Here is a 17309-nt window from a genome sequence, read left to right as displayed (position 1 = left end):
AATGGGGCTTTATGATTTATTTATTCATATTTCGTTGCTGCTGCATCAGCCACGCTGCTTTATGTTTTGGCAAGGTGTTTGTGTGAAAGAGAGAGTCTGACACGAAGAGCTGTTTTTAGGAATACCAAACATAGACGAAGAGGGAAGCAGGATCCAGACTGCATCCATCTCGGGACCGTAGAGGCACCCAGCGGTAGCCTGGAGGTGGAGGAGAGAAGGCGGTGTTAAAACAAATGCATTTGTGTTGCTGCTAAATACATGAGCACCATTTCGACAAACGGGATCATATCCATAAATAGTTCTCCTGAGAGTGCAGGGAAACCTTCAGTAATGCTGACACGCTGACTGCTGGGAGGACACGAACACGGGGCACAGTGCGATCCAATATAATCTGTCCACACACCTAATGTGACCCTTCCTGCCTCGTGGCTCACCTTTCTTCAAGCTGGTGAAGGGCAGCGTGTACTGGCCAACGAACTCACTGCTGAGGAGGCCGGTCTGATCTCGCACACAGAAGCGGACCAGGCAGAGCTCGGGGACGTGGAGGTTGAAGTTCATATTAGCGTCCCAGTGAGGACTCAGAGCTGCAGCAGAGAATTAAATGAAAATGACAGTCATATATATAGTTTAAACTTAACTTACATGAAGGTAGAGACAAGAGAATTTTATTTTATTTTATTTTTCAGAAACCTATTTAGCCAATACAGGTGTTAACAGATTGAAGATTCAATGGGTTTTAATTGCATGTAAGAACATTATGAGTTCTGTTTAAACATAGTGTGCCTGTGGTCAGCTTGAGACCACAAACACAACCTCAGACATTGTCTCCAACACTATAATTGAAGCCCTAGAATTCATTGAAGGATGCAGATTGCCCACCACCTTTAATGCCAGTTTCAAACTAAAATCCTCTCATCTTTATAAATGACAGAGTGACAGCCGTTTTGTCCAAATCTTGAAAACAACATTGTGCCTGAATTCACAAGATCTCACGTGATGTGTTGTGAATGACTCTCAGTTACTACCCTATCAAACTTTAGGTCAATATCTGCAAAATTCTCTGAGTTTTAGATATTTTTGTGTTGCCTAGAGATGTTTAGCTGTGCTGGCTATGTTAAATTGGGTTAACTCCAAAAGTTAATCATTTGTAGATGTATCTCTAGTAATTAGTTTCTGAAAGTTTTATCAAAATCTGTCCAGTGGTTTGTGAGATTTTTTCAGACAACCAGGGTTGACTTTAACGGTTAATGCCAAAGAGTTAAGTAAATATTTCAGTACAATTACAATAACACATTGCAGTGTTATTGTTTAGAGTATTAGTTGGGAATGATTATCAGCTTCTACCACACCCAATTTTAGTTCAATATCTGACAAAAAAAAAAGTTTGAAATATTGTCATTGTTGTGCTTGCTAAGGTCAGTCACTTGTATTTGGTTGGCTGCAGAAGTTAATCAGCTGTAGATGTACATCCAGCAATTACTTTCTGAGAGTTTCATTGAAATTTATTCAAAGCTTCACAATATATTTTGTTAACAAACAGACACAGTTGACTCTAAAAGTTAACAGCATAGTTAAAACATTAATTGCCTGTCTGTCGCCTTTGGGGTTATTATAATTCGGAATGTATCTAAGGAGCTTTGTGACTGTGAGCCACCTTGCTTGCCAATGTCTGTGTTCAGGCTTAATGCGCTGCTTTGACCATAAACAGCCTCACTGGTGTCGACTCTTAGTCTGGTTTACTGCAGCTACTTTCAGCTGAGCTGACTAAAGTAAAGGTAAATCTGACAAAACAGAGCTGAGCCGGTCATGTTGTGCCTGGAGATGTCCCTACAAGTGCTTTACTTTGCGGTATTTACAATTGCTTCTGACTGTTTGAGTGTTTCTCCTGCAGGAGTCTGATGGAATCCCATGAATCTCCACTCTGACAAAGGGGTCCAGAGCTTTCCCAGTCCTGGGGAGGGGGAGATTGGATCCACTAATCACCTGTAGGGAGAAACGAAAAATTTTATCATGGTTTAACGGTAAATAATACTGAGTGTAGGTCAGCAGCCAGATAGGATGAAGAAGGAAGGTGGTTGTTATTACAACAGTCTGGGTAGAAGCTAACCTATCTGCAGTCCTCTCACACTGAGCCTTTCCTTCAGTGGCCCTGATCAAAGACAAACCTGCATGCACTTATCACGACACACCTCACTTAGCAGTGATGGAGCTTTACAGCATCCGGCCGAAAATTGCTCTTCTTTTTCATCTTCCAAAGTCACGCTGTAAAGCACTCTGCATTATGTCTGGTCACGGTCACAGTGTGACCACATGTATGTGTTTAGGTGCCGGTTTGGCGTTATTAATGAACCATGGCTTTTACTATGAAATAAACAAACAGCATTGAGAGTCTGCTGTGATCAAATAATACAGAATCAGGAAAAAAAAACATCACAGAAAATGAAAAAGAAAGGAATGCATATTTCCCACTGTCTTTAATGCCAGAGTTTTAAATGAAGACCCTGAGAAATGATGGAGTTGTAGCCCTTTTGGTCAAACCTTGTAAATGATGTTATGTGGAATTCATCCATTATCCTGAGATTGCACCAGACCTGTTAGCCCTCAGAGTTTGTGTTGTGCATGAATCTCAGCTACTATGCCACCAAATCTTAGCTCACGATCTGTATTGTTGGCTGAATTATAGCAAAGTTTGTGTTCTCTAAAGTTAGTTGGTTGCGGCAGCCATCTTGAAATGGGTTAGCTCTTAAAGCTAATCCGTTGTTGATGTGCATCCAATCCTTACTTTCTGAGTGTTACATTAAAATTCATTAATAACGGAATTAAATTCTACTTCTCCAAAGACTCAAAGAGCTATCTACAGCAGGTAAAATATTCATTGTTTGTAACCTTTCCACAGAACCTAATTTCAGGAGATCAGTGTAAGCCCAGCAGGTCCCTGAACTACATGTTATGTTTGTGCTAATACGTAAGAAGATGGAGTTATTCTGTTTATTTAGACTGTAAGGAGGAAAAAAAACTAAAATTAGCTATAAACACACAGTCATATTGAGATAGAAGCTTAATTTCATTAGTATCTGGTCATGTTAAATGATCTAAATGTTTGGAAATATATATGTATTTTCTCTAATTGTCCTCCAGAGTGGAGCCAATGTTTCTTATAGTCGCACAAAACAGCGAAACATCCTAAATAGACAAATAAACGTCCATGTTTCTGTTTCTTTTATCTTTTTAAAATGAGGCTTCTTTTAAGATATTATACATTAGAGTGCTGCTATTACTGTCTTCTAAGATGCTTAAAATAATGGAGTGTGATGATTTATTAATTGGACTGTGGGACTAATTACATTAAATCACCCGCATCTCTTCTTTCCCTTTTATTTCTGAGGGAGATAATCTAATTGAACAGATACTCTCGGGGAGGTTTACATCATTGTTGGTTCACAGCATCCAGCAGGAGAGCAGCTATCTGGAGGCAACGACTGAGATGAGCTCTGCTGCACAATGCTCTGACTGGGAGGCTCGTACACACACACACACACATATGTGCACAGACAGGCCTGTAACATTACACCTTAATCTATAAAACCACCACGGGTGTGGGGGTTGGATTATTCTGCGTTCAGTGCTGTACCTTCAGCAGCAGGTGAGTGGGTTTGGGGCGGTGCTGGCTGGAGCTGGGATCAAAGCTCCTCTCACTGGACATGAGTACAGCTGGCTTCAGGACGTATCCACAGCCCCCGTTGTCCTGGAAACGTCCGTCATTAAGGTCCATGGGCAAACCCACAGACTGGAAATTGAGAGCCACTGCAAAGCGATGTGGGACAGTGTCAAAACAATGACAACGAGGTGCCACAAAGCAACAAGATGAAAGAACTGAAAGTGTCTAAAGCTTGTGTTTTTGTTGTTTTTTTTTTTTTTTAATAAAAAGATTCCATAAGCTCATTTTCATTTTTGCAGAAGAGAGATAAATTACACAACAACTTGAAATGTTTGTGCAGCAAACGTTGCATCACACATACATTCAGTGCCTGTGCAGTGGGGATTTCTGCAGTGCTAATCCGTCTTTTAGCACATCCACTGCATCACTGACCACACATTCAGCACAGACAAGCAAACTGTCAAGTCAAAAAGGAGAGGCAGACGCACTCCTGCCAAAATGTTTGTCTCGATTAAGATACTTTGTTGCTGTACTGCGTGGAGTTCTGCTAATCTGACTGCAATTGATCTGTCTAAGCTGCTGCTTTGTTCCGCTGTCTCCAGCAGTTGTGAAAAGCAGAGCTCTCCAGCTGCAGAGCTGCCTCCACAGCACGTACACAGGCAGCTCAGCAGGGCTCCCTTTCATAGGCAGCAGCAATCCGACTGAATGATGGAGACAGATGAAATGAATGTGTAAAGACAAGAAGGAGCGGCAGGAGCACGGGCCGAGGCGGTGTAAATCAGAGGGGTGTCATTCACACTGATTGGTTGCAGTCACGTATATGAGTTTAAATGTTGCTTTTTTTTTTGTAAATATGGTGAAAAGCGAAGATTTGTTAGTCTAAAGAAACTAAAGGATCAACCTAAAGTCACTTAAAACTTTGGAGGGAAGAAGAACATTGCTCCGACAATGACGCAGCTTTGCTTAAAAAATGAAAGAAAGAAATATATTTACATGGGTGCAAATCAATCCAGAAAATGTGTGACGGGGGGTCAGGAGAGAACACGCTGCAGGGAAATCACAGACGACATGTTCAAGTTGTGATTCTGAATGAAAACTAGACATTTTTCTGGGGTCAGCCCTTTTGAAGTTTGACAACTTCTACTCTGCAGTTCTCTCCATCTCGCCAGCCTGTAATGGATTGCAGCGATTGTTCAGTGCGTGTCAGAGACTTTTTGATTCTCGGTGACTTGCTGACACAAGAATCAAAAGTAACCTTTCTGTGGTATTCTGCTTAAAGTTTTTCAATTGACTGAAAAGACGTAGCAAAGTGTGTAAAACTTAGCATGTGCTAAATTATTCAAATAAGTAAAGGCCAAGCATTCTTTGATTCACCTGCCTTTCATGTGTAACGGATAAACATTTTTATGTCTACGAATTATAACCATTTTTGTGTTTGCTAATGTCTCTTTGTTGTGGCAGCCATTTTTTGTACTCACTCCAAAAGCCAATCAGTTGTAAACATAAATCCAATTATTACTTTATGAAAGTTTCAATAAAATCAATCCAGTGGCTCACGAAATATTTTGCTAACAGACCATCAAGGTTGACTTCAACAGGTGATGCTAAAGCTTTAAGAAAAGGATCTTGCTCAAGGAATAGAACTTGGAGTATGTGTTGTGAATTACTCACACCAATCCCACCAAACTGTAGCTCATTATCAGTAAAACTGTTTGACTTTCAGCCATTTTTGTGTTTTCTAAGGTTGGCTGTGGCAGCCATCTTGAATTGGGTTGGCTCCAGAAGTTACATCCAATGATTATTTCCTAAAGGTTTCATTGAAATCTGTCAAGTGAGTCATGAGATATTTTGCTAACACACAGGCACATAAACATGTGCAAAAACCTTATTGTCTGCCTTTGCCTTTTGGAGGCGGGGCATAATTAGTATTCTTGTGTTTCAGAAAATATATACACTACATGTATGTATGCATGTGAGTGGACTCGTGTGCCATCATGAGGCCTTCTTTTAACTTTAGGCGTGAAGGTGGCGGAGCTCCTCTGACTCACCGAGCTGTGAGCCGACGTTCCAAAACTCCTGGGGGTTGTAGTTGGAGGAGGATGTTCTCGAGCCTGCAGGATAAATCCTGCTGAGGAACCTTTGGTTGTGCTGAACAAAATCTGCACCTGACAGAGAGAATGGACGACGCAGCAAAAGGTCAGACGCTCCCTCTGATGAATGTTCAATAATCAGTAGTAGTAGTACTAGTAATCAGAACAATCAACAATTCAGTCTTTACTGATGTCTACACTTTTATCTGATTTAGTCACAGAATTTTGTTGCGATCCAGTAAAAATACTGAGTTTTATCTAAAGTGATATGATTACTTAAATGTTCTTTAGATTGGCATTCAAGTTCTTGATATTATAAATGTGATTTTTTTTTTTGCAATGAATAGAATTTTGGGTTGCCCTTTGGTATGTGTTTTGTTGCACTAAAACCTGGAATTTATTAGATTTTTAATTTTATTGTAAGTAATAATTTTACAGAACTATGTTGTCAGTTCAACAAGGAAAAATAGGAATTGTATTTTTTGTTTACATAAAATTGAAAAGCAGTGTGTGCACATTTATTCGCCCTTTTTGTTTTGAAGTCCCAATCATTAACTTCAGAAGTGTCGAACGATCACAGTATATATACACCTGTTCTAATAGCCCCAGAATCACCACCTCTAAGGGCTACCATCAACAAAGAGACATTGTGAAGACCAAGGAACTCTTCACACAGCTGAGAGACATCCTGTGGAGCACCATTAAATCTGTTGTTATAGAGCAGAAAGACTGTAACACCACAGCAAAACTGCCAGGAGAGGATTGTCCACCAAAATTCACAAACTGGGCAAGGAGGGCACTGATCAGAAAAGCAACCAATCGGACAAAAGTAATACTGATGAAGCTGTGCAGCTCTTCTGCAGAGAAGGGGTATCTGTCCATAGCACTACTAAATGCAGCTCACTGCAAAGATCTGGGCTGCTTGGAAGAGCAGCCAGAAAAAAATATATCATAGCATTCCTTAGAGGAAAAAAAATATGGCAGATGGTTTGGAAATTGTTACTTAAACATGTGAAAGAAGGTGCTGTGGTCAGACAAGACCAAACTCAAACTTCTAGGCCATCACTGACCACACTATGTCTGGTTTAAACCTAACGTGTGGAACACCATCTCCACAGTGAAGCATGGCGGTGGCAGCATCATTCCGAGTGATGACAAACAAAGGGGTGAATACATCTGCAACCCACGGCAGAATAAAGAAGTTAATCATTATTTTAGTTTAACATGACACACATTAGCTTTGGTTGCATGGATACTTAGTGTTCTGGGGACCAAAAGACAGCGTGAACGTTTTAATCACTTAATAATAACAGCTTTGTATGAAAAGGTTTCCTGCAGGGCGTGACTGAATTATAAGAGTTCCGCTGCTCTAATATAGATTTCATTTGTCCTGATTTCAAGCAAGTGAGCCTGCTCATATGATATTTAACTGTGTGTCTGAAACATGTCAGTCCCTCTCAGCAGGAGAACGTTTCTTAACACCACTCCATTTCTCTGGTATTATTCGTTCGTTTGAACCTGTGTGAGCTCCTTTCACTCTCCCAGCAGTGAGAGTGCAAAGCACATTTCAAGGCTGTGCTGTCGTGTCCCTGACAAATGGCTTCTCTTTGTCCCATATGTCTTGCTCCATATTCTTTTAGGAAGGTTTACGGTGCTAAGTATAATATTTGGGATCGTCAATGAGACTTTAGACATTCAGCATTACAAGACAATAAATCATCTTTGCTGGGATTTAATGGCTTTGTACCTGAGGCTTTCACCAGCTTGCGAGCCTTCTTCTCTGCGATGGATGTGTTCTCGTAGCAGTTTTGATTGTCCTTGGAGTGACCGAAGCTCTTGAACTTGACAGACCCGGTGTATATTACCAGGTCGGACAAAGCCTCAGCCACCACCACCTTCTTCTTCTACTCAGTAAGATCAGAGAGGACACACCAAAAACAGTACTCAACTTAACAGAAAATCAGACATTTTAATCATTCTGTCCTCATTAAAAAAATTGCATTGTCTAAATCTGATTTTTATAATATATATTTGGATTAATCTGACTGAAAAACCCTGACTTACTTTCTTCTTTGACCCTGCCTTTCTGGGAGACCAGAACTTAGCTTTGGTCTGGTGATCCTCATTCTCCTCTTCCTCCTCCTCTTCCTCCTCCTCCTCCTCCTCCTCCTCCTCCTCATCCTCACCCTCATCTGCACTCTCCTCTGCCTCTGCTCCATCCTCTGTCTTAATCTGAGGCTTTAGCTTTTTGTTCTTGATAAGGATCTTATACTTCAGGTCCTGACATTTCCACACAAACAGTAGGAGTTCAAGCGTATTAATATGCGCAGGCCACCCGGTCATTCATTTACATTCATGTCGCACTTTTAAAACCATCGGCAGAAATACCTCAGATGCTAAAACCCAACACCGCTTCTACACCAGTCGCTCCAGCGTTGATTTGTCACAAAAATGCCTCTTTTTAAAAAGTCACATTTGCATCTGTACACACATTTTGCAGTCAAAAGAAGAAGGGGGGAAAAGAGAGGCAGCAGCTGTGTCAAATCACCGAGTCACACTGCTGCTGAGTACAATTCGCTGTGTGAACTTGCTGCTGTGTGCTGTAGGATTCTCTTTGTGAATGAGCAGATGTGCTTAAAGCAGTGCTTTGGATCTTTTGAAGTGGGGTTTTGTGGAACTTATTAACATTAAATAGCTTACCTGTTGTAGATAGCTCTTAATTTGGAGAAACAAGCAGTGTTCAAATGTTTACTCACTCGCTACATCCTGGTCCCCTCACATGAGACAGGGGACAGCACGGTGTGTCTGCTTTTCGAACACTGCTTGATAATTATGTCCCGAGTAGTCACAGTCACACACTGCATAAATAAATACCACTAGGATAAGTTTTAAATACCCATCTGAAACAGAAGTGATGAACAGCATAATTTCACTGGTTTTCATCTGTGTCCCTAACACTGACATTAAATGTATTTACACATATCTGTTACACTTTTTTAATCTATTTACACAAGCGCTGCAGCTGTTACTATATCACAACTTTTAATATGCTCGAATTATATCCCGTAACCTACAAAATATTTCTGCACATAACAATGATTTTTACAGGTGTAGTTTGTGTGCCTAAAATCAAAATGAACTGCACCGTAAGGGTTGAAATGTGGCTTGCATTACGTCATGACTTACAAGATATATATTTAATATGCTTCATATTTAGACTTAAATGTTTTAAAAACAGGATAAGTTTACATTTGCACCTATGCGGGGTGGCTGTGGTTCAGTGGTTAGGGCAGTTGTTCTTCAACAAGACAGTTGGAGGTTCAATTCCACCAGCCTGCCGTATGTTGAAGAGTCCCTAAGCAAAGACACAGAACCCCTCACTGCCTCCGATGAGTTCATTGGTGTATGTGATCTAAAGCATTGATTAGACTCTGTTGAAGGATTTCTTCTGATTAGTTCTGTAGAGATTTAGTAGTGCTGTGTGGATGGGTAAATGAGGGCACAGATTGTGTGGCCTGGTTGGCTAGAAAGGTGCAATTTAAGTATAGTCCGTTTATATTTTTCAAATAATTTCTCAAGTCCCGCAGCTTCGACAGAGGAGGAGATGAGATACTTTACATTAGAGATATCTAGATAATTATAGGCATTTTCAGTAAGTCTGAAAATTGCAATAATTTGCTGCAAGTGTTAAAATTAGCCCTGATTAGCCTGCTGTATTGTATTATAGTCTATTTCCATTGAAATAGTGCACAATTTCTGTACACTATTTTTACTGAATCAAGGGATGAATTTCTATATAGTGCACTATATAGAGAAAGAAAAGTTACAGTTAAAATTTTGAACAGCACTACAAAATGGCTGGCTCAGTATATAGGACACTAGTGAATAAGTTGACAATGTAAACACGGCCATAAAGTTTAATCCTGACCGGATTGATGGGCTAATGGCTAGTCTGAGATCAGGTCAGAATTGCCCTCTGTTTCTCCTGACTGCAAAGAGCTATTTACAGCAAGTAAGATGTTACCGGCTTATACCCTTTCCACAGAACCCCTCTTACAAAAATCATTTTTAGGAAAATAAGAAACTCATGAGCTGGAGGCACTTCTGGGGTAAACCACGCAACAGGAACAGCGTGCATACCGAATGTGGAAAGTAATTTCAGATAACACACCATAAACAGCACGCTCGAGGCCACAAAAGTATAAAAAACTGCAACACATTTTCAGTTTTTATCACCGTTAAACATAATTACACAGCAATTTAGGATAGAAGAGCAGACGTTTTGCTTCACTCTGACTATAAAATTAGAATAAAGTAGCAAAAAAACATACACATTTTTTACATTATTATTACAGCTATACTATAGATTTTTTTAATTAGAGATCATAGCTTTTTTTTTTTTCATTTTTTGTAGCTTTATTGACTTGTCTGACAGTTTAAACAATAATAAGTAATTCAGAACATAGCAATCTGGTTTTAAAAATTATTTTAAAACTCCATCAATTCAAACTATACAGCTACATTTTGTTTCCACACAGAAAGAGTTAGTAGTAAAACTGTAGCTTAAGGCTGAGTCTGCCATGGAAGCTCCGTTCTTTTCTCAACTCAAGATGAAAAACAGTTATGGAGAATATGCACTGTATGAAAGACTGTTGGGTTTTTTTGTTGTTTTTTTTTGTCTGAAATTTTCAAAAGCTGCAGAATTCAGATGTAGCAAAGAGATTCAGCACTCAGAAGGAGGAGAAAAACCTTTTTCCTCCTCATCGTATTTGCCTAATCGTGAGTTTGTACGGCTTGTTCCAGAGACTGGGTTTCTAAATGATCAGCTTGTGTGGCTCGACGTGGTTAGAGTGATGGACGCATCTCACAATTAGCAACATCACATCAAATCTTTAGCTTTTTTCTCTTTTTTTGTGAAAGAGGCTTTCAAACGTCCATTTATCCCTGCGTGCTAGTGGAGGCGGGAAGAACGGGAAGCCTCTGGAAGACACTAATGAGGCCCTCGGTGATGACAAAAATATCTTGTTTTTTTTTTCCTGTTTGGCTCTACTGACAACCATTTATGTTACCTCCACATTTAGATTTTTCTGCTCATTTACAAATGCACATAGCCAAACTCTCATGTCTTCTCAGTCTTACATTTGGGCTTGGGAGGTCTCCACTGGTTGGATGATCTAAGGGAGATGTCAGCAGCTTGTCTCCCAGGATTGAGATGAGGTTCTGGGCCATGACCTCCTGCTGCTCCCTGCTGCAGTGGTTCTCCAAAGACAGGATCACTGGGTAAGCAGACACCTGTAAGGAAATAATCCTATCAGGAAAAAAAGGTCTCCATTTTCAACAATTAGCATCAACCTGGATTGTAAATCTGTCTGTGAGGGTTTAAAGACTTCACACACATCTCAAGAAAGGGCCTGCAACTTCAAAGTCAGTTTGCAGGAGAGCTGTTTTTTTTATCAGAGAGGTTACTAATTGAAGCCATTGCATCACAGTGGGGGATCCAGGTGCTTACAGAGGCAGGAGTGTGTTAGATACCTGAGGCACTGCTTGTGTGAGAAAATACATAACATGAGCCAAACCTCAAAGGCGTGATGATCCACCGTGGCGATGACATCCTTAAAAAGGATCTTGGTGGTGAGGGTGTAGCCATGGTAAACTACAGGCTCCATATCTGGACCGTCCCAGCAGTCAATCTCCAAACAGCGGCAGCCTTTCCTCAGAGCGCTGGCTCACACACGCGTGCACACAAACAAACAGAGACACACGCACACAGTAAGCTGTGCAAGTATGCTACAGGAAGAGTGGTGAGCTATTTTCTTGCCATGCGCACAGGCTCGCACATTCATTTTTGTTGCTTATAACACCACAACAGTCTATAAGTATATACATTTCCACTGAGGATGCGTTTAATTCCATGCAACGTTCTGCTGGTGCTGGACACTGATCATGTCACTCTCAGTTATTATATGAAAGATTTCTTGCAAATTGGCGGAAACTTTTCTTTACACATTTTCCAGAAGGAGTCAGTCTGTTACTGTGTTTCATTTCTGTAAATTATATCAGCTGTAATGACATATTCAAGGTCTATAAATGATGTGATACATTATTTGAACCAGTTAAGCCTTAGACGGTTGTTGATTAAAAAAAAAAACAAAAAAAAACAAAACAAGAAAACAAGTGTCTAATTAAACTAGTAGACAGCTCATTTGTATATTTAAACATTAAATTCTCTGCCACTGATTTCACTCGCAAATAACCATAAAGTTACTAAAAACTTTAGTATAATGCAAAACTGACAAAAAAAAAGGTTTATAAAATAGTGTTTGCATGAACTGCTATGCAGTTTTTTGAGGTTGTTCAAAGAGCTATTTACAACAAGTAAGATATTATTTGCTCATTTCCTTTGCACAGAACCCCTCTACAGCCCTTTACTGTGTGCTACAGCCTTGTATGTTAATGTTAATAAAAATCTTGATTTATTGTGTTTCTTGCATTTGTAACGGCTGTTTGTGTCCAGTTATTATTTGTCTTCTTTGCTGTTTTATTTTGGCGGTCTCTGCATCTTATATCTGGTTATACTTCTCTGCCCTTCTGCCCTTTACTGTCTTTGCTGTTTTCCATCTGTGTTTCATCAGCCCTGGTTTGTATAAACAATCCTATCTTCTTACGTGTATTGTTATTCTGCCTTTTCTTCCTGTCTGTTGTATTTGGGTGGTTTGTGCTGGTTTAACCTGTTTTGCATGCGCACATGGGATTTTCTGTTGTTTTCGTGTAGCAGTGCAGCACAAAACCCACTGTTTTAAGCCTTTGGGTCAAGATGAATAGTTGTGTTCTGGGTAAGGTTCCTACAAAGGGAAATGACCCAGACGTATCAGCTTTGATCAGAGCTGGTTGAGTTCTCTAAAATGCTAGAGAGAAAAAAAAGCGTTAGTGCTTCCTTTATGATCTTGTTTAGCATAATGTGAGGTACTGGACCATCTATCCTTTATAGAAGGAAAGGAGATTAGGCAATTTAATCTAATTTTTTGTAGTAGCATCTTTCAAACCACCGCTTGTGCAGCCTTACTAATCAGAAACCATTTAAATAAGCATGAGGTCCAGATTGGAAATGTGAGCCACTCGTTTAAATCATGATAGGTTTATAGGGATTTTTCTCTTATATATTAAATTTACTCACGCTTATACTGAAGGAACATTTTGCTAATATGCTGTAATTAAAACATCCTCTGAAATACATCATGAGAATTTATTTGTTGCTTTTTAATTATAGTTTTTTTCTAAAGAATTGAAGTGTTGGAGCTACAAATTCACGTCACAGCTTTTAACCAGATCATAATTGCTCATCTTTCATGCTAGCAGTCAATCACATTATTGCCTGTGTAGGTGTGTGTGTGTGTGTGTGTGTGTGTGTGTGTGTGTGTGTGTGTGTGTGTGTGTGTGTGTGTGCTTGTTTGTTTGTCTATTAGCAAAGGAAGCCATCTTGGATCGAGTTGCCACAGCTCAACCACCCTAACAAATGCAAAACTGGTTAGAACTCAGTCAATTTTATAGATACTTTGATCAATTTTGGTGTGGTAGTAGCTGAGAGTCATTCACAACACATATTCCAAGCATTAACAAATTGTGCAAAACCTTTGTTTAAAACTTTGGCACGCAAGTCAGCAGGCAATACACATTTCTTCAAGAAACTACGTCGTGGTAGCCTCGCTGTCTTTTCCTAAATATCATGATATTTTTCTATTAAGGCCAATTTAAAAAAAAATAAAAGTTTTTGTTTTGCTTTGTTTTATTTTTAATCATGTTTGCATCACTTAAAAAACTGCTATTTAACCACCTATTAGTGTCATTACATTGTTTATCATTTTACTTGAAAAAAATAACTCAAATAAAAGTCTGTTTAAAACTTATTAGCAAAAATTTAGTTAAACTGTTAGAGTAAACATTTGATGTCAAAGTAAGAATATTAGTAAAAATATTAGTAAACCTTCATGATAAACCTCTAACTTATAGACATTTATAAAAACGTTGTTTGTCTTGAAAAATGAAATACTTTTTTATTGACTAGTACAGTTTCTAATGAGTATGTTCATGTAGTTTTTTTTGTTTTTATTAATATTATTACTATTTTGTTTTTAAGATAACAGTTGCCATTCTCAACCAAAGCTGAGCTTCCAGGCTGCTGGACCAGAGTGCTCCTCTCTACCAGCTCACCAGAGCTTTCAGCACGTTTAGTGGATCCATAAATACTAGACTTCTGCTGCCATCAGCTCCTTTTCTAATCGCTTCCATTGTCCCACAAAGGCACCACAGCAGATTTGCTGTCTGCCTCAGCACATGAGCGGGTCAGTGAAATGGGAAGGGGCAGTATTCAGTTTCCAGATAACCAGCATGTAGGTCTGGAGGGGGCTGGATAGGCTTACAGTAGATTTCAGCTTTTATTTGCTCATGGTGTTTCTAATGTGTTGAGCTTTTGAGGATCTGCAAGGGCTCAAATTATAATTCATCCAACAATACAATCATGCAGCTGACCATGACAATAAAACAAAGCGCTCACAAAAATTTCCTTTTGTATCATTGGCTTGTGGGGAAAAAAAAAAAAACTTCAAATAGCACCGCATTTCCTACCAAACATAGGCATCAAGGTGGCTCCTCCCTACTAGCTGATCTCCAGTCAGGTAGGTGTTGTGCGAAGAGGAGACAAAGTAGCTGGGGAGGGGCTGGTCCATGTCCTGGTACACCGACTGGTGATTCTTGTTGAACACGCAGCAGTCTTTGGACTCCATGTATCTGAGGAACCCTTCAAACGTCATGGATCGGTTTTCTCTGGCTGGAAGAAGAAGAGGAAGAGGAGGAGGAAGCAGTAGACTGAACATTTTGTTAGTGATACGTAGGAGAACAGCAGCCGACTCAGGCACCACATAAAATGCTTCTGTTGTTGCTACATCCAAATCAGTTCAGTGTAATGTTTTATTCACAGTTATCTTTAGTATTCGATGTAGTTTTATGCTTATATGTTTAATAAAAGTGTTTAAAAGGTTTAATAAATCACTGTGTTTGAGTCAAAGCTATGAAAATTGGCAGTATTCAATTCGGATGAATAATTCAATCATGAATGAAGTGCAAGAGTTCAAAAAGGCTGGTCTTTTCAACTAAACTGGAGCTATGCTTTAAAACCCTGGAAATCTGCTTTCTGTCTCATTTTCGTGTCTCAGCCAGACGTGTTGGAACTGGGCCATCGCTAACAACATTTTTTCCTCCAGGCATTTTCCTGCTGAGACAAGTTAACTGTTTCTGTAACAAAGGTTAATTTAATTGGCCCTGGTGATTTACATCTTCTGTAGATGTTTAAGTGAATTCCAGTATCTGTCGAATTGTGGCTGAATTTTATTAATTTTAGCTACTGAAATGTGGATATATTTGAGCTTTACATTTTACAACCAATAATTCAAAAACATTTTGCAAAAACAAAGCAAAAACTTCTGAGTGCACATTTAAATGTATATTGATGCATTTTATGCTCAACTAGAATTCAATTTCTGTTACATGGCAGAGATTTAAACCAAGATTTTATGATGACAAAAGATAAGAGTTGTAGCAGTTTTGCTCAAACCTTAAATGATGTTCTTCACTAACTCATGCAATATTGTGAGATTTTGCACAATCTGTTAGTGTCAGAGTCAGTGTTGGGATTGACTCTCAGCTACTACCAGACCAAACGTAAGATCATTATCTGTTAAGCTGACTAAGCTATAGCCATTTTTGGGTTGGCTAGAGTCAGTTGGCTGTGGCAGCCATCTTGATTTGGGTTAACTCCAAATGTTAATGAGTCATAAATGCACCTCCATTGATTACTTTCTTAGAGTTTCATTAAAATCCATCCAGCAGTTAATGTTAATATTTTGCTAACAGACAGACAGAGTTGACACTAATAGTTAGTGTTAGGCAAAGATGTTGCACAACAGGTAGAGCTCGAAGTACGTGTTGTAAATGACTCTTAACTACTAACATACCAAATGTTAGCTCAATATCTGTAAAAATGGCTGTCATAGCCATTTTTGTGTTCCCAATGGTCAGTTTGCTGTGGCGGCCATCTTGCATTGGGTTGACTCCAAATGAGTTGTAGATGTACATCTGTTTATTACTTTCTGAGAGTTTCATTCAAAAACATTCTGTGTTTTCGCTACAGACAAACACATACACACAGGCAAAAACATCATTGCCCTTTTGCCATTGGTGGCGGGTGATAACAAATTAGCTTTGTTAGTAACAGGTCAATAACATGACTGACTCTAAACTGAGCATCTTTTAGAAAGGCTCAGCAGGCTGGAGAAAATCAAGTAAAAAAATCAAGTTCTACATGTGTTACAAGAATACTGCTGAACAAAAAAAGTCTAGGTAATGTGGAACACCTGCAAACCAGTGAAAAATGTGGAGCATTATGAAAAAATAAAGAAAGAAACACATAGTAAGCAGCAGAAATTATTCTCAAGTGAGAAAAGAAAAAAAAAATGATGTAAAACGGTGGTAAACATGCTCCAACGTTTTTATGTGCTGCTGGCATCGTAAATAGCATGTATATTTCTAAGAAAGAAAAAAAAAACCTCTCTTTTTTAACAACTGGGTGTTCCTCGTTACATTGTTTTCAACAGATATTCTGTATTTACATGGCAATCCTTTTGTTCTTGGGTTATAACAATAAAGACAAAAATTCAGGCACCTTCCTGAATAAATGACGATCTGGATCTGGAATAGAGTCATTTTTTTAACCCTAATGATGTGCAACAAGCTCTTCCCTTCACTCACCCGCCTCTTCGATCTCATATCTGTCAATCAGACTCTCTGCCATCTCTTCATTTGCTGTTTGTTCCATTTGCTCTTTGTGGAGGAACTTCAGGAGGGCAGGTGCAGGTAAGGTGGTGAGGCCTGCAGTGTAGCTCTGGTACAGCAGCTGGATCTCTGCTCTCCTGGAGGTGGGCGCCTTGCTTTTCTTCATCCTCACCCCCTCCTATCTGCACACAGCTAAAAACAGTTTAATAATCCTTGTTGTTGATGCAGCAAAGATGCGAAACCTCAAGTTTCTCTTTCTAGTGTTTTCCCACGCGGCTGAATATCCATCGCTGTGTGAGTTAAAAGAGAAAAGTGTCAAGTTTAAGCTCATTTGAGGTTTAAGGCTTCAGCTTAAACTTCATGTTGTCATCTTGACTGTATTTGATATTTCAAAGGCACGGCGGATCACTTTGCTGAAAATGTACAAGAAACAAAGAACGGAAATGTCAACAACGAGATACATCTCAGTGTTTACCTGTGCTCATAGTTAAAATAATATATATATATTTTTAAGCTACATAAGAGAGAATAACAGAAAAGTTGGGATTTGTCTCCACAGACAGCGTTGGAAGGACTAACTTTCTCATGTTAGTGCCTCTCCTCTGCTTGTCAGGGAGACACAAGAGTCTGCGACTTTCTCGGGCTCTTTTTTTTTTTCCCCTTCGTTACCTTTTACATCTCTGTTCTACAGCCCTTCAAAGTTCAGACATACGTGCCAGTGTTGTGTCCCAGTGGGC

At 39.4% G+C, this 17309-nt stretch overlaps 1 protein-coding gene across 1 annotated transcript; it reads right to left on the bottom strand.

Moving 5' to 3' along the window:
- Positions 1 to 2: 2 nt before the first annotated feature.
- LOC108229959 (1-phosphatidylinositol 4,5-bisphosphate phosphodiesterase zeta-1-like) lies at positions 3 to 17135 on the bottom strand. The gene is made up of 11 exons (XM_037978429.1): positions 16549 to 17135; positions 14371 to 14572; positions 11325 to 11469; positions 10888 to 11040; positions 7813 to 8028; positions 7496 to 7652; positions 5707 to 5823; positions 3632 to 3804; positions 1857 to 1983; positions 435 to 584; positions 3 to 198 (listed from the first exon to the last, which is right to left on the bottom strand). Exons 1-11 carry the CDS (start codon positions 16736 to 16738, stop codon positions 116 to 118), a joined length of 1713 nt encoding a protein of 570 aa, XP_037834357.1. The 5' UTR covers positions 16739 to 17135; the 3' UTR covers positions 3 to 115.
- Positions 17136 to 17309: the final 174 nt, after the last annotated feature.

Source organism: Kryptolebias marmoratus, linkage group LG11, assembly GCF_001649575.2.
Source record: "Kryptolebias marmoratus isolate JLee-2015 linkage group LG11, ASM164957v2, whole genome shotgun sequence".
Taxonomy (NCBI): domain Eukaryota; kingdom Metazoa; phylum Chordata; class Actinopteri; order Cyprinodontiformes; family Rivulidae; genus Kryptolebias; species Kryptolebias marmoratus.
This window is presented reverse-complemented; position numbering and strand designations above follow the sequence as displayed.